Below are 23280 nucleotides of genomic sequence, written 5' to 3' on the forward strand. Positions count from 1 at the left end.
TTATACTTTAACCTGGAAATGTCAGAATTATTAAAGAACAAGAAGAATTGCTTAATTCTTTTTTTTTTAAAGACTTTATTTATTTATTCAACAGAGATAGAGACAGCCAGCGAGAGGGGGAACACAAGCAGGGGGGAGTGGGAGAGGAAGAAGCAGGCTCCCTGCGGAGGAGCCTGATGTGGGGCTCGATCCCATAACGCCGGGATCACGCCCTGAGCCGAAGGCAGACGCTTAACCGCTGTGCCACCCAGGCGTCCCAGAATTGCTTAATTCTATCTTAGAATTTTCACCAAAAAAGATTATCAAAATGATCAAAATACTACTAACACAAAAGTAAACTGAATTCAGTTTTCAAAGAAAAAAGCCATCAAAAATACTATTGCTATACTATCGAGGAGCAGATGCTTCTGTTGCGGGCATACCAGCATTTCTCATCACTTTCAATGTTACCGACATAGCATTTAAGTTTGTTTAAATCATATTGTTCATCACAGTAACATTTCCAGTCTGAGAAATTGACCCTGAAATTTACAACCTTTTTTTTTTTAAAGACTTTTTAAAATTTATTTGACAGAGAGAGAGACAGCCAGCGAGAGAGGGAACACAAGCAGGGGGAGTGAAAGAGGAAGAAGCAGCCTCCCAGCAGAGGAGCCTGATGCAGGGCTTGATCCCTGAACACCACGATCACGCCCTGAGCCGAAGGCAGATGTCCAAGGACTGATCCACCCAGGCGCAGCTGGAATTTACATCCTAAAATAATCATTTTGATTCCTGTGGTTTCTGTACCAGTGAACTTGCTACCTGACGGGATTCCTTTGGACCCACCCTCCCTTCGTGGGAGAAAAAAAAAGGCTGGACTCCACAGCCCCAAGGGCCCCTGCCAGGTCAGTCCTGCTTCATTTCTATGCTTTCCACCAGGTACACACAGAGCTTTCCCTTTAGTGCTGACTCAAGGACATCCAGAAAAATCATCCAGAACACAGGCTTGGTAACGGGGCCCCACTGAGGACTTCCATGAGGGAAGTGGCCACCAGAGCTGGTCTGCAGCGGCCCCGAGCACTGAGCGCACAGGCCAAAGCCCACTGACAGCAGGGCTGACCCAGCCAGGCTGCCCCAGGGCAGTGATGGGTGGGAGGAACATGTAAAGGACAGGCTGGAGAGGCATTTTACAACCAGAACTGAGGGGCATGAAGAAAGAGGATTACAGAGTGGCTCTGAGGTCTCTGTTGCTGAGAACGTCTGAAAGCACCTCCTAAGCTGGAGTGATGTGCTCATCATGGGACGAGGGCATGGGAAAAACCCACAGCACTGTGTACTTTCAGGGGTATTATAAACACAGAGACACCAAACAAAAACAAAGGACAAAAACGAAAACATTTCGCATAAGCACATTTTCACGACGCCACTATATGTTTGACGGTACTATTACTCAGTCATTCTGACAGTCTGTCATTTAAGATAATTGGTTTTCCAAAGTGAATTTAAAGCTTCAAAATTGAAGCAATAAAAATCAGTTAACAGCATTTCAGAGCAATTAACAACCTCTCCTGGGCTTATGAAGAATGATATAAAACACCAGTTACAGTGCTTTTCCACAAAGCAGTCTGATGACAATTTAAAATGGAAAAATCTACTATTAAGTAATATGACTACTTTTCATTCAGTAACATTTTTAAAGCCAATAATAAAAATAAACTATCAAAGTGCTGGATACTTCATAATTCACAGACACTGTTACAAAAGATTATCATCTTATTGTTAACTTTGTAAAGCCATTAGTAAGTGGAGGCATTAACCTTTTAATTATTATGTTGAAAAACAGAAACATGTGTTTTACAGTATTAATTAATTTGAAATAAACTTACCATGTCTTTTTATTCATTGTAAGCTCCATTATCATGCGCCTAAAAATAATCAAAACAGCTTTACAGGCATCAACTTGTTCTTTTAAGAGCATGGGAACTTCAGGACATGGTTCCAACAAAAAGACGTTTGCTGCATTTGTCAAAAATACCTTGAAATCAACAAATTTTACATTAAACATATAAATGTAACTAAATACTTAAATCTGAACAAATTTTTCTTAAAGATAATGATATTAATTTCCCTCTACTAAACAAATCACCTTTGAGTTATTTCAACTAAGGCAAGTGGTACCAACACACACTCAAGATTTTTTAAAATGCTTCTCTTAGAATCACCTGACACACTTGAAAGACCTTTCCTAGAAAAAAATTATTAATACATATTAATAGTGCAACTGTAGAAAATTTATGAATCAGAAAGTTTCTGAAGACTTCTTTTCACATTACCTCAAAAGAAAAGGGGAAAACAGTAAGATAGGATCACTGCTTCTGGGTGAGAAATTTGGGGGTCGGGGATGGGGAGAGGAAGAGGAGCAGTGGTCAGACAGTGGCTGGGAAAAACTATCTGATTGTTGTGGAATCTCCCAGCACATGAACTTTGCAGGTAGGAAGCATGGCCAGCACCACCCAACACGACCGCAGATCTCTAGTAGCTGTAGGGAGCCAGGAAATGGGCAAGGCCACATGGTCAACAGTACATAGCTTCCAGGTGCATATACTTTTAATAGGAGAACTATATTAGGCAGTAGGATATAAAACCTAAGTGAGTTCTTGAGATAAAAACAGATTAAAAAAAACTTAGATGATCAGCCAACAGCTCTACAGTCTACCTCAGACCTTTAGGGTATAAGTTCACTGTCCCTTACTGTCAGGGGTGTTTCAGTAGAAAATTGTGAGATGCACAGATGTGGCCTGTTATGTAGTCGTAAGTGACTGCTTAGGGGCACTACAGTAAAGTTAACACTGTGTTACTACTGACACAGATGACACCAGTGACCCTTCAGTTTAGGAGACTGAGTTGTCAGTCTGGTGATGAAGATGGATGGGTACCATCTACCTAGATCCTATGCCTTCTTGACTCTCCCTTGTGTTCAGCAGTACAAATTCAAAGGATCTGGGAACAAACAGAGCTTCTCTGGCTCACCTCTGAATGAAATCTATCAACACAACATCTTAAAATAGATGCACAAACGGACTGAAGAAATTAAAATAAACATGCTCAAAAGTCAAGTGGGTGAACTTAAATATTGACAGCCTCTAAGATTATCTTGTTCAAGATTAAAAAGGTGTCAGGGCCTAATTTTCTAGAAAGAATTACCAAATAAGCACTGTAATAATTGGTAACAGATGATAACAGCAATTGTGAAGAATTTACTAGCTTTCAAGTGGGAAAAAGGAAAACAAAGAATTTTTGACTAACCAACTAGAGCAGTTTTAGTATAATTTTAGTGGCCATTTTATTTTTTTACTACCCTAACTGAGATCAAGACCTGAGCTGAGAGATCAAGAGTCAGAGGCTTCCTATGTTCCATAAATGAGTGAAACCATATGATAATTGTCTTTCTCTGCTTGACTTATTTCACTTAGCATTATCTCCTCCAGTGCCATCCATGTTGCAGCAAATGTTGAGAAATTGTTCTTTTTGATAGCTGAGTAATATTCCATTGTATATATGGACCACATCTTCTTAATCCAGTCATCTGTTGAAGGGCATCTCGGCTCCTTCCACAATTTAGCTATTGTGGACAATGCTGCTATGAACATTGGGGTGCATATGGCCCTTCTCTTCACAACGTCTGTTATCTTTGGGGTAAATACTCAGTAGTGCAATTGCTGGATCATAGGGTAGCTCAATTTTTAACTTTTTAAGGGACTTCCACACTGTTTTCCAAAGTGGCTATACCAACTTGCATTCCCATCAACAATGTAAGAGGGAACATAAGAAGTAGGAAGATCGGTAGGAGAAGAAAGGGAAAAAGGAAGGGGTGGTAAACAGAAGGGGGAATGAACCATGAGAGACTATGGACTCCAGGAAACAAACTGAGGGCTTTAGAGGGCAGTGGGGTGGGGGATGGGGATAGGCCAGTGATGGGTATTAAGGAGGGCACATATTGCATGGTGCACTGGGTGTTATACACAAATAATGAATTATGGAACTTTACATCAAAAACTTGGGATGTACTGTATGGTGACTAACATAACATAATAAAAAGTTATTAAAAAAAAAAGTCAGAGGCTTAACCCACTGAGTCACCCAGGTGCCCCTAGTGGCCATGTTTTTGGAAGATGTACCGCATAGACGATCTCCTGCAAGACAGCTCTTTCACTCAAGGTATTTGGTTTCTTGATGTGAATTTGAAACTTTGCATATTCCCAGGTAAAAGTGAGGAGTCTTCATATATTATATACTCCTTTCATTTTCATTTTTAAAAAAGATCAAAATACCAACTCCATGAATATTTCTTACTACCATGTCAGTACTGGTTAAGGTAAAAATAAAAAAAAAATTAATATGTCCAAATTGTACCTGTCAACAGCAACTGGAGAAGAGTACTAGCTTATTCAACCTGTCCTTGGCCACTTTTTCCTAATGAACCAAGGAAAGGACCAAAGATACTGGATACAAAGAGAACAAAAACAGCTATTATAATCCAAACTAAACATTTTTGAACACTGTTGTGCTACAATCAAGTGGAAAGTATTTTTTCTTGGTTTGGCCAAGCCGATGTAACTCATCCTTTCAGAAAACAAATTAACACTCTCCTGAACCTAGGGAGATACTGGCAGTGGGATGGCTGAGGACGGCATATGGCAATCCACTTGGAGGACAAGGAATACCAAGGCACACAGGCTAGGGACTCCGGCATGCACTTCTCTGGTGAGGGCACAGATTTTCCTAACAACTGGCACCGGAGTTCTTTGGAGCTACTCACGTAAAATCATCTTCATTTTGTTTAAAGTTAATTTCAAATTATTTGCTGATTTTCACTGAAAAATGAGAAAATTCAATAGTTACAGAGTATTAAACTGCTAATGAACCTGAAAGCAAAAAGGAGACCACGACAAGGAATCGTACTGAGAGACAGATGACAAAAGCAGTGTCACTGAAAACTGGACAACAGGCAAGCTATGCCTATGCTAGCTCAGGTGGATATGGGGTAGAGAGTGGGCGCCAGGGAGCAGGGGAAAAAGAGGCATTCTGTGTTTTCACTTAGAGTCCTAACAACCTTCTACCTAGATGGGAGCCAAGAGGTAATCAATCTCCCAATCCCCATTTTTGAGGTAAAATCCTGAGGTCTGGGAAGATTAAGTGATCAGCCAAAGTTGTTCTTTCCAATGTTCCCAAATGTCATTGGTTCTATTTTATATATTCATACAGATAAAGATTTAAAAATTAGAGCATTTATCATCATTCTTTATAAACAGGCAATTTTTAAGAAGAATATTCTTTATGGGATTATATAATCACCACGCTTGTCTTGCAAATTAGAGTCCAGGTGACTGACTAACTCCCCATATGTGTTCAGGAGATACTTTTAAGATTTGGATCTTGGTCATTTCACATTCACTGCATAATAATCCCTCTCAAAAACCTGCAACCAGCTCATAGGTCTCCTTCGACTAGAAAAGAATCTTTACAAACTGAAGATGAGCGGTTAGGAAGAAAACTCAGAATGAGAACTTAAGAGCTGTTTACTGACAGGTAGATAAAAATATCACCATACTTTAATGATGCTATCACAATAAACAAAATGTTCAAATGGACTCCAACTGGAGGTCTTTATGTTACCTGCAGCATAGCCTGGGCCCCGGCTTTCACGTTCTTATTTTCTTCTTCCGTCACACATCCTCTGCTCACTGCACTCGTGAAGGAGTATGTTCGTCCCCAACTGGAAGATCGCTTATGACGAGAACCGTCAGATGAGGTCTTTAGAAGATAAAAACCAGTTAATGGAGGGGGAAGAAGTACATGTTCACATATTTAATTCCTTACACTCACCAAAATTCATGAGAACATAGGTTTTAGAAGGGTGAGTCTTTTTTCCATTTTGTTCACCACCTCCAGCACCTCAAACAGTGCCCAGTGTTTAGTATGTGCTGAAGAAATAAACACAGGTCCAGTGACTGAATGAGTCTCTAAAACAGACCTTTAAAATGTGTGATAAATTCCATTTGCTTATCTATTCATTTTGACCTCATGACCAGTTATTAAAATGATTTCACCAATATTAAAAAATAAAAAATTATGGAATTAATACAGATATTTAAAAGTGATATGCCTTTGATTACAAATAGTTTTAAATGTTTGTTGTTAATTGGTGCAACACCCACTTTTAGAAATAATTTCTCAGACTAGATTTCAAAACAGCATGCCAGAAATCTAAATATGACAGATATTTGTTTCAGGAAGAGATCCCACTGTGTCGTTTTAGATTTATCCAGCCTCTAGCTTTACCTAACCAGGACGAAAAGTTCCATTCCAACAGCACTCACTCTGAGGACAGCACCCAGCCCTGAATGTAGGCTTCTTAAGAGAGGAGATAGCACTCATTATTGGGTTAGTCCTTTCAGCTGCGCTGCACAGGCCACTGCATAAGACAAGACTGCCAAAACATTCGAAATGTAGTTTCTCAAATGCTATTTGTTTAAACATGTCAGTACCAATACGGCAGTGACATTTTTTTTTAAGATTATTTATTTATTTATTTGACAGAGATAGCCAGCGAGAGAGGGAACACAAGCAGGGGGAGTGGGAGAGGAAGAAGCAGGCTCCCAGCTGAGGAGCCCGATGTGGGACTCCATCCCAGAACGCCAGGATCATGCCCTGAGCCGAAGGCAGACGCCTAACGACTGCGCTACCCAGGCGCCCTGGCAGTGACATTTTTAGTCTCATACAGAGACGTGTGAACATACGATGGTTCATAAAACAACTATGCCACCACAGTGAATGACGAAGCTGCCATGCACAGCCGGACCTAGCCTGAGGGTACGGAGGTGACCAATGATCCTGAAGACAGCCCAGAGCAGCCTCACTAAGGAGGTCCTCACGGAACTCAGCAACTGGAGAGCAGCAACTATGATAAAAAAGCCCCGCCGGCCTGTGCCCCACTGACTGGCACCCTCACCCGATCGGGTAGACTTTGCTAAAATACATGTACTCCCAACTGAAACAAGCGACAACGTATTACCTCTTTGCTGTCAGTCTCTGAAAATCCTAACTTTTCAGCATCTTCTAGGGAAGCTTCTTTTTTATCTGGTTCTTCCATGAACACAGGTTTGTCCTGGAGGATCCACTTTCTGTACACTTGAACTACCTTCCTTGTTACAGCGATGTCACAGGAAGGCAACAAAAACGCCTAAAATAAAAAGAGAAGACTCCCTTTAACTCCACACCTGCTCAGATCACTGTAACAGACGCATAACAGACATTTCTAATCACCACCACCAAGTTCAGACTTTCCTCTGAAACATACAAAGCCTGATATTTTTGTGCACACCAAACTGCTGAAGAAAAAAGGCATTTTCAATTGGGCCAGAAAATGTCATGCAATTTAAAAATAACTTCTGTATTCTGAATAATTTTTTCACAAAAATAGCCAACATGCACACCTACACAGATACTTTAATTGCCTATATAAACTATAATAGTTACACAACTGGGAACCTGTCCAAATGAATTAGAAATTGATTATAAGAGAACAGACATACTACTGCAGCTAGCTGCAGCCAACTGTCACACCTCCGCATAACTTCATGTGCAGGGATGTCGTGCTGGTGACGGAGGAATTATTTACACCACAGAAGTTGGCAAATGCTATTAATTGGAGCCTTTCTTTTTTCTTCCCCTTTGTCTTTCTCTTCCTTCCTTCTTTTTACCCCCTCCCTTCCACCTTACCATCTCTTTCTGGGAGCCAACATTCACCAGCATACCAATGAGTAAAGACTGTACTCAGGTATTCTTTTTTTTTTTCCATAATTTTTTAATTATATTATGTTAGTCACCATACAGTACATCCCTGGTTTTTGATGTAAAGAGCGATGATTCATTAGGTGTGTATAATACCCAGTGCACCATGCAATACGTGCCCTCCTTACTACCCATCACCAGCCTATTCCATTCCCCCATGCCCCTCCCCTCTGAAGCCCGCAGTTTGTTTCTCAGAGTCCATGTACTCAGGTATTCTGTACTCACTGGTATGCTGGTGAATGTGGCTCTCAGAAAACACATTAAAGAGAGCCTCTGGCCAGTTGTAGCATTGTGTACATTTATGTGAACTTTTTAATTTTTTTCTGATTTTTCACATTTATTTTAGAGAGACAGAGAGAGAGAGAATGTGCCCAGCAGGGGAAGGGGCAGAGGATAAGGGAGAGAGCAAGCCGACTCCAGCACTGAGCACAGAGCCTGACATGGGGCTCAATACCATGATGCTGAGATCACTGCCTGAGCCAAAACCAAGAGTCAGACTTTAGCCAACTGAGCCACACAGCACCCCATGAACTTTTGAACATTAAAGACTCTCTTTACACATATGCATGTAAGACTTCTGATTTAATGTAAGATTCCAAACATATAAACAAAAAGGTAAAGGAAAAATGTATTTGCTTTTTGAGTATTAGCTCTAAGGAATATTTCTGTCTCAGGGGTAAACACAAAGGAGAGGAACTCAATACTACAGGAAGTGTTTTCATTCCACAGATGAAAAATTAAGCTGAGGCTCAGAACACAAGAGATATTTTCCCAAGGTTACAAAGTAAGTTAGCGATGATTCTAGGTCTTGAAATCTCAAGATTCAGAGATTTAATACTCTCTTAATGTTCACGCTACAGGATCTAATTACAGGCAGATTTCAGTGTAACAAGGATTCATGCAATATATTTCCATCAATGTCACATCAAATTCCAGAATAGAGGAGTCTGTGTTGTAACAAGACTGTAACATATTAATGTAACAAATATTCTGACTCGTATCTCAAGAAAGATCAACAAAGACAAAGAAGAGTATGATAAAGTACAATGGTGTCCCACTCTAATTTTGTTTCAAATTTTATTACAAATATTTTCACACATACAAAAAAAGTAGAAATACTTTAAAGTGAATACCCATATACTGCTGCCTAGATTCTACCATTAGCATTTGCTAGATTTGCTTACCACATACCTATCAATCCACCCCTATTTATCCTTCTTTCAATCCATTCTATTTTTGATGCATTTCAAAGAAATCTGCAAACATCAGTACATTTCACCCCTAAACATTTCAACATACATATCACTTCCTTAGAGTTCAAAATTTCTTTATGGTACTTTACAGAAAATTTATACATCATGAAATGCACAAATGTTTAGTGGACCGTGTGATGAGTTTGGACAAATGTAGACAATGAGGTAATCCAAATCCAAAATCAAAGGTATATCATGTATCCTCCTTCTAAGAAGCAAATAGAAATTTTCTCTGTAGGAAAATAAGATCACAGTAAAACCCAAATTATTTGTACAAACTCTCTGGTTAATATGATATGTAGCAATATTAATTAAAAATTAGAAATATGAGAAAAGAAGTCAACATTAACAAAACCACAATAAAAACCAGAGAATATTTTAAACACATAGGAGATCCGGACAAAGAAAGTTTCGAAAAGAAATGTAAATGGAATTGAAAAATAAAATAACTAAAATTAAAAACTCAGTGGGTATGGATTGACAACAGAATGGACATGGCTGAAAACAGGATGAAAAATCCAAAGGAAACACCCAGAGTGAAGCACGGTGAGACGAAAGGATGGCTAACTCAGAAAGGAAGGCAAGAGAAAGAACACAATGACAAGCTGCTCCTATACTTGGCTGCAGAGGCACAAGGAAAGAAGACTAGCAAAATAGGGCAGATATGATATTTGAGGAGAGAATGCCTGAGAATTTTGCCAAAATTGGTAAAAGATGTCAATCCACAGACTCAAAAATCACAAACACAAGCAGGGTAAATACAGAGTACCTTACAGTAAAACTGCTGAAAACCAAGAACAATCAGAAAATCTTACAAGCTTCTAGAGGAAAAAAGAGACATTTCCCCCAAAGGAGCAACCACATGACCTCACATGACTTCTCAAAGACAATGCAACAAATATTCAATGCGCAAAGAGAGAACGGCTGCCCACATAGAATTCAATATCCAGAAAAATTGCACTTCAAAACCAAAAGCAAAATAGAGAAATTTTCAGATGCAGAAATGAGGAAAACTTTTACCAGGAGATCTGACCTAAGGGAAATACTAAAAGTTACTCTTTAGGCAGAAGGAAAATAATCCTGGATCAGAGATTTAGGAAAAGATAAAAATGCAATAAACGGGTGATTATCTGGATAACTCTAAATGGAAAAAATATATACATGAATATATATATATAAAAAAGAATAAAACTGGGTAAAATAATAGTTATGAAAGAGATAACATATGTGTATACATATATTCAAATGCAGATGGTCCTCAACTTACGACAGTTCAACTCAGAAGTTTTCAACATTATGACAGTGCGAAAGTCATGCATATTCAGTAGAAACTGTACTTTGAATTTTGATCTTTTCCTGGGCTAGGGATATGTAGTATGACACTCTCTTGTGGCGCTGGGCGGTGGCAGTGGCTACAGCTCTCAGTCAGCCCTGGGATCACAAGGATAAACAACTGATACACTTACTACCATTTGATACCCATATAACCATTCTCTTTTTCACTTCCAGTATGGTATCCAATAAATTACATGTAATACTTAACAATTTATTATAAGCTAGGCTTTGTGTTAGATGAGATCGCCCAACTTGTAGGCTAAAGTAAATGTTCTGAGCATGTTCAGGGTAGGTGAGGCTTAGCTATGATGTTCGGTAGGGTAGGTGTATTAAATGCATTTCTGACTTACTCTATTTTCAACTTCTGATGGGTTTATCAGGACAGAACTGCATTGTGAGTTGAGGCAAATCTGTACATAGCAGGGGCATATGAACTGAGAAGGAATAAATGGAACTGGAGTGCATACTTACAGGGTAAAAGTTGAAATTAATGCTAGATTTTAAGTTAGGGATGCTAACAATTAAAATATTACAAATGAGTGTAAAAATACTAAGCTAGAAGAGAAAAATGGGATGCTAAAAAACAACCAGACTGAGAGAATTCAATACAATTAGCAATACAATTAGAAAGCAGGAAGTAAGATAGTGAACTTATACACCATTACAGTAGTTGTTATGTCAACTGTAAAGGGAATAAGGCTCCAATCAAAAGATAGAAATTATAAGGTTCGATTTTAATAACTATTAAAAGACTATATGCCATTTATAAGAGGACACCAAAAACATACGGATATGGAGAGGTTGAAAGTAAAAAGAGAGAGATACACAATGCAAACACTAACCAAAAGAAAACTGGTAGAGCTATATTAAGAATAGGCAAGACTGACTTCGAGGCCAAAAAAAAAAAAAAGCATTACTTAAGAGAAAAAATTCTTCCTGATGAAAGAATCAGTTCAAAGGAACATATGACATTTGTGAATTCATACTGAATCTAATAATTTTGCCTCAAATATATGTGTGTGTGTGTGTGTGTGTGTGTGTGTAGCAAATACCAATAGACTTTGAAAAAAAAATAGACCAATACACAGTTATAGTAGGATGTTCTCAGTAACTTGCAGAACAGCAGATCAAAAAAATAAGGCTAGAGAAGAATGGAACACATGCTTCTTACCTTCTCACCGTATTCTCCATGTCTCAACCTCTCATATTTTTCATCTTTGTCTCTCTGGGGGACACTTGGGATAATTTCTTCAGGTCTGTCATTCTGATTATTCAGTCCTCAGCTGTACCTAACCTGCTATTAAACTCACCCACTAAGGTTTTCCTTTACTATTTCAATTATTACTTTTTTTTTTCATTTCTAGGAGTTCTATTTCCTTATTACTCAAATCTGCTTAGACATTTGTTATAATTTCTTGTTTCCTGGAAACATTTCCAAGTTATCTTTTATTACGTTAAACATGTTGAAGGTACTCATACTGAAAATTCTAGAAAAGTTTTGACTTGAAAATTCCTAATTGGAAGAAAGGGTGATCTGAAATTATTATACCCAGTTAAACTGTTTTTCATGTGGAAAAGCAAAAGGGAAACATTCCTCATCACAAAAGAACTCAGGGACTAGAGCCTCAAGACACCTTCTTGAAAACACCCACTCAATGACAAAACAAGGCCATCCAAGAAGTGCATCAAAGCAAGCATGTTAGGACTCGGGACACCAGGAGGAGAGTGTAGCTAAATTCAGAACCAAGACTGAACAACTCTGCACATCAGAATTCCAAAACTGACTGCAAATAAGGGTAAATTTAGCCTAACAATTTATAATATAATGAAATAAGTGGATGGGGAGAGGAGGCTGAAGAAAATACCAGGCTGGTAATTTCTTCAGATTTCTTAAGAAATCAATAAGTGCTATCTAAAATTACACCATGGGGATAAAAACTGATGCCACCACCTCAATATGATTTTAATCTTCTCATTATAGATAAATATTTTGGTAATTAATATTTCTTGTGTTAAAGGAAATGTTTATTTGAATTTCTACAATTCTGTGTCTCTTTATTTTTTCTTCTGTCAAATTCAAATAAAATAAAATTCAGAGCTCTTCATTAAAAATGCACAAAAGCATCATTAAGAATTAAAGATTCCATTGTCATAAAGTTACCTGTCAATCCCTCACCCCCACCCCGGTGCCTCCACATACCCTCCCATTGTCTCTGCCTTTACCTCAGTCAACCTCTGTCTGGTTTTACCTTCACCCATCCATGGCTGGCTGCCTGCCTGTCCATCTTTAACTGCCTGCCAAATTCTCCGACTGTCTGCCTGTCTGTCTGCACCTACGCACCTGTCCATCTACACCTCCCTGCTCACTTCCACCTCTGCCAGCTGGCCTGTCTACACCCACCTGTCTAATCTTCTATGCCTGCCTGCCAGTTTGTTTACGTCTATCAACTCATCTGTAAGTCTTCCTGTCTGTCTGCCAGGCTGCTCTCTGTCATTTTATGTCCTGCCTTACCCATCTCCTCTCTGCCATGCTCTTATTTGCTTATCTAGCTAGCCAGGCAGAAGTCAAATATACACCTATAGGAATACCTGGAATGATACTCTACTAACATCAACAGTGGTTGCTTAATGGCAGTATTTTGAGTGATTGGCTTAAGACACTATTTGTCTAATGAACATTCACTTTTTTAAAAATAAAGTTATTTTTTAAAACAAACCAACACCAACAAAACAACATAATCGACAAACAACCTTTAGAGCAGCGCTTTGAACTTTTCAGACCCATAATCTAAGTAAGACATTTTACAGAACATATATGCATTTGTATAATAAATGTTGTTTTAGAAGCTTTACAAAGAAATACTAATCCTTAGAATATGCAGTGTACTCTGAAATGTTTCGGTCCATCCTATTTTATTCTATTCCATTATTTTAAAACAATACTGGCCTTTTTTTTAAAGATTGTATTTATTCATCTGGGAGAGAGACAGAGCACAAGCAGGGGGAGAGAGAGAGGGAGAAGCAGACTCCTCGCCGAGCCGGGAGCCCGGTGTGGGGCTTGATCCCAGGACCTGGAGATCACGACCTGAGTCGAAGGCAAATGCTTAACCATCTGAGCCACCCAAGCGCCCCAAATACTGGCTTTTGATAAGTTGATTTCATGACCTACAAATGGTCACAATGGGTAGTCCGGAAAAACACTGGTAAGAAGACAAGTTTCCAGCGGAGTGACCCCGAGACCAGAACTGCCCCACCTGAAGCTTCTACCACTCACTGCTAGCCTGCCTGCTGGGGGCAGCAGTAAACTGAGGCTGCCTTGAGCACCACTGAACCTCGTCTCCCCTCACTTACCATCTATTTCCACTGCCTGCAACCTACCGAACCACCCAGGCCAAGGAGACTTGCACAGTTAGCCCCTGCCACGAGCCTTTCTGCGCTTGGGGCCCCTTGTCAGCATTTATTTCGACACCACACCCATGGACATCTGACCTTCTTCCATCATGCACTGTTCTCTGGTGCATACACACACATCTTACCTCCCCCACTGAGAGCATGCACTTCCTGAATGTACATTTTAAACTTTAATGGCCTTTAGGCCTAAATATTAAATAGTCTCTGAATACCTTAAAATTGAAAACGAAATCACTAGGAAACAAGTCACATTTTGCCATCCTGAAAAGAATAATACATCATTGACCACAAGAGGGCAATAGAATGCAATGTTAAAACCCATGCCCCTTCAAGAATCTCTACTTAGTATTTTAAACATGCACAACACTCATAGTTTAAATTTCACATATATGCTTTCAAATTAGATTTGATGAAGAATAATGAGAAGGTGTAAATAAAATGTTTTTTGGCTTCACGGCACACAGATGTCTCAGAAGTTCGGTCATAAGTAGTCTGCAGTTACCTACTTGGCCCAAGCTACTTCTGAACTGAATTTAGATTGGAGTGAGGACTAAATGGAATGCAGAATTTAGAGCACCCTCTTGCCAGCGGTGCAATGTCAATAATGGATGCAAACAAAACTTTCCATATAATAAATTAACAATTTACACAATAAAGGCAAAACCATATCAGTTTAGCATTATCTTGTGTGCAAAATTTATAAGCTTTGTCAATCATATCCAGTCTTATAGTAAGCACTAGCATCCAAGAGCTTAAAACATTGCTACAGATCAGGGCCTGCAAAGTATGTCCTGTCATCCAAATCCAGCCTGCGAAGTGAGTTTCATAAATAAAGTTCCCCGGGAACGCACCCATGCTTCTTCGTTATGTGCTGTCCATGTCTCCTTTCTCACTACAAAGACAGAGCTAAATAGCTGTAACAGAGTCCATGTGATCAACAAAGCCTGAAAGACTATTATCTAGTCCTTTACTCTATAAAGAATATGACCTCTATCCTCAATTATATGACCTTGATGATTTCAACTCAAATTAAATGGTTACCAAGTACCTTCCGTGGGTACAACAGGAATGCAACAGGGCAACGTTAACGGACAGACTAGGGTAGATTTTTAAGTCATGGACTATTATGATAAAAGAATGTTTTGGCAGCATGACATATACAGTATAGGCTAGAAAGGGATGACACGGCAGGTGTGGGGCTCCAGGGAGCATGCTGTTAACCACGGTCAAAGGAAAAGGAGGGAGCAGGAGTGAGAAAGCCCCCTGCATGGCTTGTCCAGTGATGGCTCATTGGAGGAGCTGGAGATGAGAAGCACGGGAGGGCTGAAATTAATACACACACAAGAACACGAGCCCCGTTAAAGAAGTGGTCAAGTCATGAGGAGAAGCTGATGTTAGGGAAGAAAATAAGCTAAGCTCTGGCCTCATCATCATTAAGACACCACTAGAATGTCAGACAAGATCACCAGTGGGCATTTTAAAAGGCAAGTGTGCAAACAAGAAGCAAGGTCCAGACAAAAAGCTTGAGTGAGAGTCTCACGCCACATGGCTGCTGGCTCCGAGCCCGAAGGAGGCAAGTGTGGAGTTACAGAAGAAGAGGCTCAAGCCCAGAACTTGGTCAATTCTTGGAATCTGGGGTCAAAGAAAACAGGGGCCAAGAAATGAGACAGAGAAGACACAGTCAGGGAGTGAGAATATTACACTAATATTTTCTTAAGTCCAACCTTTTTATTCACTAAAATACAAAATACGTGAAAACCTCCAGATTGCTGTGGATTACACTGGAACTTTCATTCTTGGTTGATTTTTCCTTAATGACAGTCTCAGAAGTGAAAGGGTTCATCGCTATCTAGAAGTCTTGCCCCTTCTCGAAAAGCTCTTCATGCTGCACATGCACCGGTCACGTGTGTGCACAGGGCTCCTCCCCTTCTTCCCACGGATCACAGGTCTCTGCCATTCAGGGGCCTCACCTTCTGTGCGTGTGCCCAGACTCAACAGCTAGTCCCCATCACATGCACACACCCACAAAAGAGCCAGGCTCTGTCTCCCAGGGCACCGGTACCAAGATGCAGGTGGCCAGTGGCTCCAGCCCACACCACAGGTCTGCTGTCTTCTCCACTGCACCACGGGTTCTGTTTCCTCTGTCAGAGTTTCTCCACAGCAGCACGACTAACATTTGAGGCCTGATGTTCCCTGTCGTGGGCTAGTGTAGGCCCTGTCCTATGCCTGTAGGATAATCACTGCCTACTACCCACTACATGCCAGTAGCATTGCCCTCTCTCCAGTTGTGATGACCAAAAATGTCTCTGGACAATGGCCCTGGGGGGGGCAGAACCAGCCCCGGTTGAAGCTCAGGGCTGCTAATCGTTGCCCCGCCTCAGATCTATCTCTGCCGTCTTCTTCCTCACTTGCACCTGCTTTCTTGTTTGTACTTCCCCTCCCTTTTCACTCACCACAGTGGCCACCACCAGGGTGCTGTATCAGCGTCATCCCTTGCTTTCCCCTTATTCCCCTCCCCACCCAACTATTTCCTCTTACGTCATAAATACTTCAATCACACGTTCATGCCATGCGTGTTTGCAGGGAAAGTACAACCACCTGCAGAGCCTCCACCGAGCTCCCTCTGGCCCTTGGGACAACACCAGCCTGGGGCTCCTCTTTGCCATGTTCATTGGTTGATGAGTATTCAGCAAGGGCTTTCTTCCCACTTACCTCTGGGTTTCAAGTTTCTTACCGACACGTGAGGGTATTTTTGGAATGATTTGCTCATATATAGAATTTCCCCTCCACATGTAGGAATTTTACAAAAACAAAATCTTAAAGAATCATACGCAAAATCACAACACTCCATATGACAAATTAAAAGCAGGATTAGAGGGATCATTATTCAGTCCTGTAATGTAGCCCAACTCATCAATAGTATTTCTTGCAGTACTATGAGCAAAAGAACAAGAACAAAAGTCTCTTCAATTTCATGAACTTAACATCACACATACACACACACACACATACACACACACTAACCTGACGAAAGACTTCGTTCACAAAGTTGACATAACCTCGTGTTGACAAGAGAATCCGCTGCACCATTTCATACACGGTGCGGTGCTCTTCTTCAATGCTACAGAGGCTGGAGTTGCTGAGTCTTCGGTCAGACAAGGTGCTGCTGTTGGAGTGGTTTTTGTCCTGCTCTGCAGGCCCGCCGCCATCCAGCTCTGGCACCCTCTCTTGCCCCACACCACCACCAACAGTCTGGAAGAAAGTCATTACCACTTCTGAGTGAGCCTCTCTGACACTCAAGAGCACCCAGTGAAACCAAACACTTGCTTTATTTTAAAGAACTCTGGTTACCATCAACTTGAAGGCAAGCTAGATACCAGCACTGCTCGAAGCACAAGGGGCTCCAGGACCTGTACTCACCAATTTTCCAACTCACCAGCTAATCCCTCTCCAACTCAGTTATTTTAAGAGGAAAACACTAAATTATTGCAGGGAGGGAGGCTATGAAATTTTATCAACCTAAAAACTTTAACTTATATTTGCAATATCATAGAACAAATTATGTCAATGAATTTATACTATGATCACCTTTGGTTTCTAAATTCAGCACTTACTCTATAGTCATAGAGATTTGAAAGATCAGTGGATTTTTTGCAGCCACAATGTTGGAAAGCATCATTTGATTCATGAGAGTAAGTGACACCTGCTGAAGGATATCAAGATCTTTAGAGGGTATTTTAGGAGAAGAATCTTGATCTGAGTTTTATATTCAGAATCTCAGACTGAACTTAACTGAAATATTTACAAAACTTTAAATATTTAGAAGGCTTTAAGAGCACAAAGAAAATAATTCATGCTCACATGTTTATTGTGGATTTCTGCTCTCATCTCCCCATAGAATTAAAGGTTTCCTAGAAATATAATACTTGTATAATTTTGCTTCATTTTTATAAATTCCACTATTATTTTTTAAGTATCAAAAATGTATAACCCAAATACCACTAAAATTCTACCTACTGTGAATATTCTTTTTACAACAAATGGTAAGATAGGAGTAGTACAAAATAGTAATTTCAGTAATTACCAAGACAGTTTGAAAGCAGATATCCAAATAGCAATCTCTAGGGAAAATTAATGGAAGATTATATATTTATAATAATTTTTCTCTTCATGCCTTATCTATTAAGTCTGTGTAGCTTATCAAAGGTACTGTCATACTGTGAGATGAGCTGTCCTATGGAAAGTATTTTATCCTTTTGCTGCATCAACTATCTTCCATAGAAAAATAAAATTTTACTCATTTTTAGTGATTTGGAAGTTGGATTAAGTATGGAGGTTGGATTAAGTCTAATGCCTCTCTTGTGGCTCAATAACTTGTGACTCTTTGATCAATAACTCCCATTTTCCCCACAGGTCAAAGAAAGAGGGGAAAAAACATGTATATATGTACATATGTAGCAAATTAAAAATTATCACAAATTCTATGACTCCCCCTTCCCTTTGATCCAGATGGGCTCTGTGACTGTATTAACCAGTAGAAGAGAGTGGAAGAGACCTGTGCCAGTTTCAGGCCCAGGTCCAAGATGCTAACAGTTACCACTTCCCATCTCTTGGAACATTTGCTACTAGAGCTCTGAGCAGCCACAGAAGTCCAATGACCCTGTTAGAGAGACTGCGTGGAAGAGGAGGCCCAGCTGAGCCCCACCTTCCAACTACACCCATCAAAGTAACAGGCATGTGAATAAAGTCATCTTGAATCCTCTAGACCAACCAGCCACCAGCTGAAGACCACCACCCGCTGACCTCAGTTAATGCCATATGAAGCCCAAGAATTGCCCAACCAGATCCTGCCCAAATTTCTGACCCAAAAAGTATATGTAATATGACAAAAGGGTTGTTGTTTTGAGCCACCATGCTTTGAAGTCATTAAATAACTAATTGGGTAACACAGCAATTAGGTAGCTAAAATAATGTAAATAAAGACATATGTTTAAAGGCACCAAGTCATTTTAAAAAGTGCTCTGAACATACAGAAAGACAGAAACAGACCCATAAATACAGAGAACAAACTAGTGGTTGCCAAAGAGGAGGCAGTGCATGGACAGGAAAAATGGGTGAAGGGCAGTGGGAGATACAGGATTCCAGTAATGAAATTAGTGAGTTGCGGGATGAAAGGCACAGCATAGGTGATATGGTTGATGGTACTGAATGGTGAGCATAGCATAACATACAGACTTGTCAAATCCTATGTTGTACATCTGAAACTAATGCCACACTGTGGGTCAACTATATTTCAATTAAAAAAAAACAAAATAAGTTTAAAAAATTTAAAAGTGAGCTCCGTTATCCAAATAGAACATAAGAGGTGGATTTCTCATCATGCCATAAATTGAAAACGACTTCTCTTAACAGAACAGTGCTTTCCTTAGCCTTAGTCCCTACTCCTCCACAAAAGGCTACTTTCCAAAAACATTTATATGTTTTGACAGATGTTTATAACTGTAGTGAGTGATGAGAGTGAAAACAAACTGATAATCCAAGTCTCCTCATTTCTTGTCTCTTTTATGAAGATTAACAGTAAAAAGGCATATATAAGAATTAACCACAAAGAAAGGTCCATTTTCCACCCACCACAATCAACCAAGAATTCTCAACTACTGGGGCGCCCGGGTGTCTCAGTCGTTAAGCATCTACCTTCAGCTCAAGGCGTGATCCCAGGGTCCTGGGATCGAGCCCTGCATCGGGCTCCCTGCTCTGCTAGGAGCCTGCTTCTTCCTCTCCCACTCCCCCTGCTTGTGTTCCCTCTCTCACTGGCTGTCTCTCTCTAATAAATAAATAAAATCATTAAAAAAAAAGAATTCTCCACTATTATTTAGTACTAGTTGATTCTGGTGGCAAATGCAAAAATGGTTTTCACTTCTTTGGCACAGGATGAAGTCTGAGTCGGTAAAACCGACATACGGGCTTGGTCCAGGCCTGCACCGCCAGGATTCAGGAATTGCATGATACAAGCTACCACTTAACACTTCCCATCAACCCTCCCCAACATCTGGTTTCTTCTCACCCGACAGCTCATACTGAGACCTGTTCACTGCTGGGGTCAAGCTAAAGGGGGACACCCACAAAGCAGGTGTGAAACAAGAGGATGCAACACACCATTCTGATGTGATGCCTAAAGCCACTGAATTCCCCTGTCATGATTCTCCTACACAGCTGTGGGCAGACTGCACCGCCTTGGTAGAGCTCTAGGACACAGAAATACTAGAGTGGTAGTCAACAAACAAATGTGTTTGTATAATATACAAACTCCTACAGGGTTGTCAAGTTTGGGAGATTCACTTTTTCTAACTGCTCATCCCATGAAATACAATTTCAGGAAACCCGCAGCCCACGAATCATTATTGAATGGTGCACTGAGACTTAATAAAAGTATAACTAAGGGTTATCATACAAATAAATACAAATATCATACAAAAAACTGATACCATCCCAAACTTTCTTTTTCATTCCCAAATGGGCTTTTATGGGTTTTAATGTCAATTAATATGCTGATAGAACTGCTAAAAAATGGTCACTGCTGAAATTTTAAAATCACCACTCTGCTTTCTCTAATGTATGTTGAAGTACTTTTATCTCATACAAAAATGAATTACTGAGGACTAAATAATACTTCACCGAACACATTTTCAGCTGAAGTGATGCACCAAGAATGTACAGTTTGTTCAGGTTTATGCTGTTGTTGTCAACATAGTATACGGGATGTAAGAGCAACTGTCCTTCCGTTCTCCCATGAATATTTGTTATACCAGATTCTCCAAGTGGTAAGAAAATTTAGTCTAGAAGATGCACTAATTCATCTCCTCCCTGGTGAAAAATACTGTTAAAGGTAGTAGGTTTAGATCCTGAAGCAAATTCACTTTGGAAAAAACACACACACAAAAAAACCCCTCAAACAGACCCTTAATACAATAATAAGGGCAAAGGTATAAACTCCATTTGGAAACAGCACTTAAAATATTGTTTCGAAGGGCTTTTACAAGAGCAGTATATTCTTTGAAAAGAGATTTCGGATCAACTGATTCAGTAATATTCACTTTACATAGGCAAAATTATATTAAATTTCAAATTCCAAACAAAAACTTTCAGGAGACAAACGAAACTATATGTGCTTTTATTCCTGTAACTCTGTCTCCAGAATCTAATATTCAGTTGTTTAAATTGCTGCTTTTTCTCATGTACAATGCAAATGAAGAGAGAAACACAGGAGACACATATGAGATGAGGCGGGAAACACAGCTGCGAGGCACAAACAGGAGTACAGGAGGCAGCTGATTAACTGAATAATGACCCCCCCCCCCAAAAGATGTCCATGCCCTAATCCCCAGAACCTTTGAGTATCTTATCTTACCTGGAAAATGGGATTTAGAAGGTGTGATTAAATTCAGGTGTGAGAGGGAGCGATTATCCTGGATTATCTGGGTGGTCCCCATGTAATCATGAGTATCCATAAGGAGACAGGAGGATCAGACACAGAAGGCCATGGGAAGATGGAAACAGAGGGAGAAAAGGTGATATGATGAAGGGCCACAAGCCAGGGAATGCAGGAAGCCTCTAGAAGCTGGACAAGGCAAGAAAATGGATTCTCCTCTAGAGCCTCCAGAAGGCAGAGCCGCACACCTGCCAAAACCTTGATTTTACCACACTGAGACTGATTTTGAACTTCTGACTTCCAGCTGCAAGGTAATAAAATGTATTGTTTCAAGCCAATGGACATTTGTAATTTGCTGCAATGGCACTAGAAGACTACTATAACAACTCACTGTGAGGCCCACTGAGAGTCTATACAATAGCAGTGACCATTTCTAGGTATGGCCATCTGCAGGGTGTGGCAGCGCTGGGCTAGATACTTTTCTGCCAGAATCCATTCCCCCTCCCTAATGGAACTCCAGGGCTCTGTGTGCTTCCTCCCCTGCGGCCCAGGTGACTCACAGGAAGCTGGCCCCATCCACAGGACCAGGGATCGGTTCTGTTTCGTGGGCCATTCACATAGCCAGCTTCAAATCAGTCAGCGCCTTGTTACTGTTCCAGGAGAGACAAGTAAACTAGGTTGTCCCACTCAGACAAAAGATAAGGGCTTTACAGAAATATCTAGGTTGTCTCTGAACACGAACAAGGAAGGCAGTGCCCCTGCTGCTGGCAGCCATCTTACAATCAGCAGGAAGTGGAAGACAAACCTACCAGAGGGAAAGGGCAGAGTAGGGAAAACTGTACAGAATCATGGTGAGAGTGTGAATAAACCACATTCTCTGTCAGCCCTGCCATGAGCTGCTTCTTTATGAGATTAAAATATTTCTTTTTAATCTTTAAGACACTTCGAGTTATGGAGTCGTCTTCTGTTAGGATGATACAACCATCCAAACTCATTTGGGGGTCAGACCTTTATGACACTAAGAAAGGCAGATAATAAAAGTAGATGACTCACAAGTGTGAATGACCAACTAAGGAAAAAACTGGAACCTTGAATCAGTGGTTAATCTGCTATGCTTGCTACTTATCATCATCCAAATGTATTTTTCAAGAATAAGAAACTTATTTTCAGTGATGGTTTTCTGAAAGTTTGAAACCAGGTAGGAAAAAGTCACAGCCTTTAAACAGACTATTTTGAATTGACCTAACAATCACACAAGATATAATGTAAAATTTATCAAAGAATGTGACTGCATTTCTTATATATGATTTCATACAAATTTTTGTCTACCTGATTATTTTTAGTTTTTGTCTACCTGATGGGTGAATAAATGTCTCTCAGCATGGTCCAGAACTAATGGTGTTCCCTGGCTCAGTGAAATCCAGGGTCATTTTTATTTTCTCTTCCGTGAACTTCTCTTTCATCTCCTTTTGTCTGTTTTTCAATTGGATGTTTGTCTTCTCATCAGCTTGTAGGTACTCTCTATATATCAGAGGTATGAACTCTCTTAACAGCTCTGATGTTATAGATGCTTTTCACAGTCTGTTGACCGAGTGTGGCTTTACTGTACCTTTTGACATACAAACTTTTTCAAATTTGTAAAGTAAAGTGGGACCTCATTTTTTCTGTGGCTTGTGGGTCTTATCTCTACCTAAGGTGGTCTACCACTTCCCAAATGTATATATTCCCCTAGATTGTCTCCTAAATTCTTTATCATTTTGTTTAATACTTAGACCTTAAATCAATCTAGAACTTACATCAATCTGACATCTGCTTACGTATGTGATATGAAGCAAGGTTCTGAGAAAGAGAGAGAAAGACAGACAGACTGACAGATCTTTCAGCTCTGAGGGTTATAGATTGGATTCAAAATTCAATGCTACTCTGTCTCATTTTCTAGAAGGAACTTGTGGTTTCTGTCTGGAACTCTGATAATTTTTTCTTAATTCCTAAAAGTCAAAAATGTTTGTGTCTGTTACC

The 23280-nt window shown here is 40.0% G+C and overlaps 1 protein-coding gene and 1 long non-coding RNA gene across 11 annotated transcripts in view; both read right to left on the bottom strand.

The window, feature by feature from the left end:
- Positions 1 to 23280, bottom strand: part of RALGAPA2 (Ral GTPase activating protein catalytic subunit alpha 2) — a 305650-nt gene that overhangs the window by 210183 nt on the left and 72187 nt on the right. For all 10 annotated transcript variants that reach the window (XM_057312702.1, XM_057312701.1, XM_057312700.1 and 7 more), the window contains 4 exons: positions 16857 to 17084; positions 7055 to 7222; positions 5656 to 5793; positions 1866 to 2014 (listed from right to left, as the gene is read on the bottom strand). In XM_057312702.1, the coding sequence (XP_057168685.1) occupies positions 1866 to 2014; positions 5656 to 5793; positions 7055 to 7222; positions 16857 to 17084 (683 nt within the window). The remainder of the gene's footprint in view (positions 1 to 1865; positions 2015 to 5655; positions 5794 to 7054; positions 7223 to 16856; positions 17085 to 23280) is intronic.
- LOC130543795 (uncharacterized) lies at positions 7826 to 16850 on the bottom strand. Its single transcript, XR_008959416.1, has 2 exons — positions 15373 to 16850; positions 7826 to 14093 (listed from the first exon to the last, which is right to left on the bottom strand). It is a non-coding gene; the product is annotated as an uncharacterized LOC130543795 (long non-coding RNA).

The sequence above is a fragment of the Ursus arctos genome, unplaced genomic scaffold, assembly GCF_023065955.2.
Source record: "Ursus arctos isolate Adak ecotype North America unplaced genomic scaffold, UrsArc2.0 scaffold_16, whole genome shotgun sequence".
In the NCBI taxonomy this organism is placed as follows: domain Eukaryota; kingdom Metazoa; phylum Chordata; class Mammalia; order Carnivora; family Ursidae; genus Ursus; species Ursus arctos.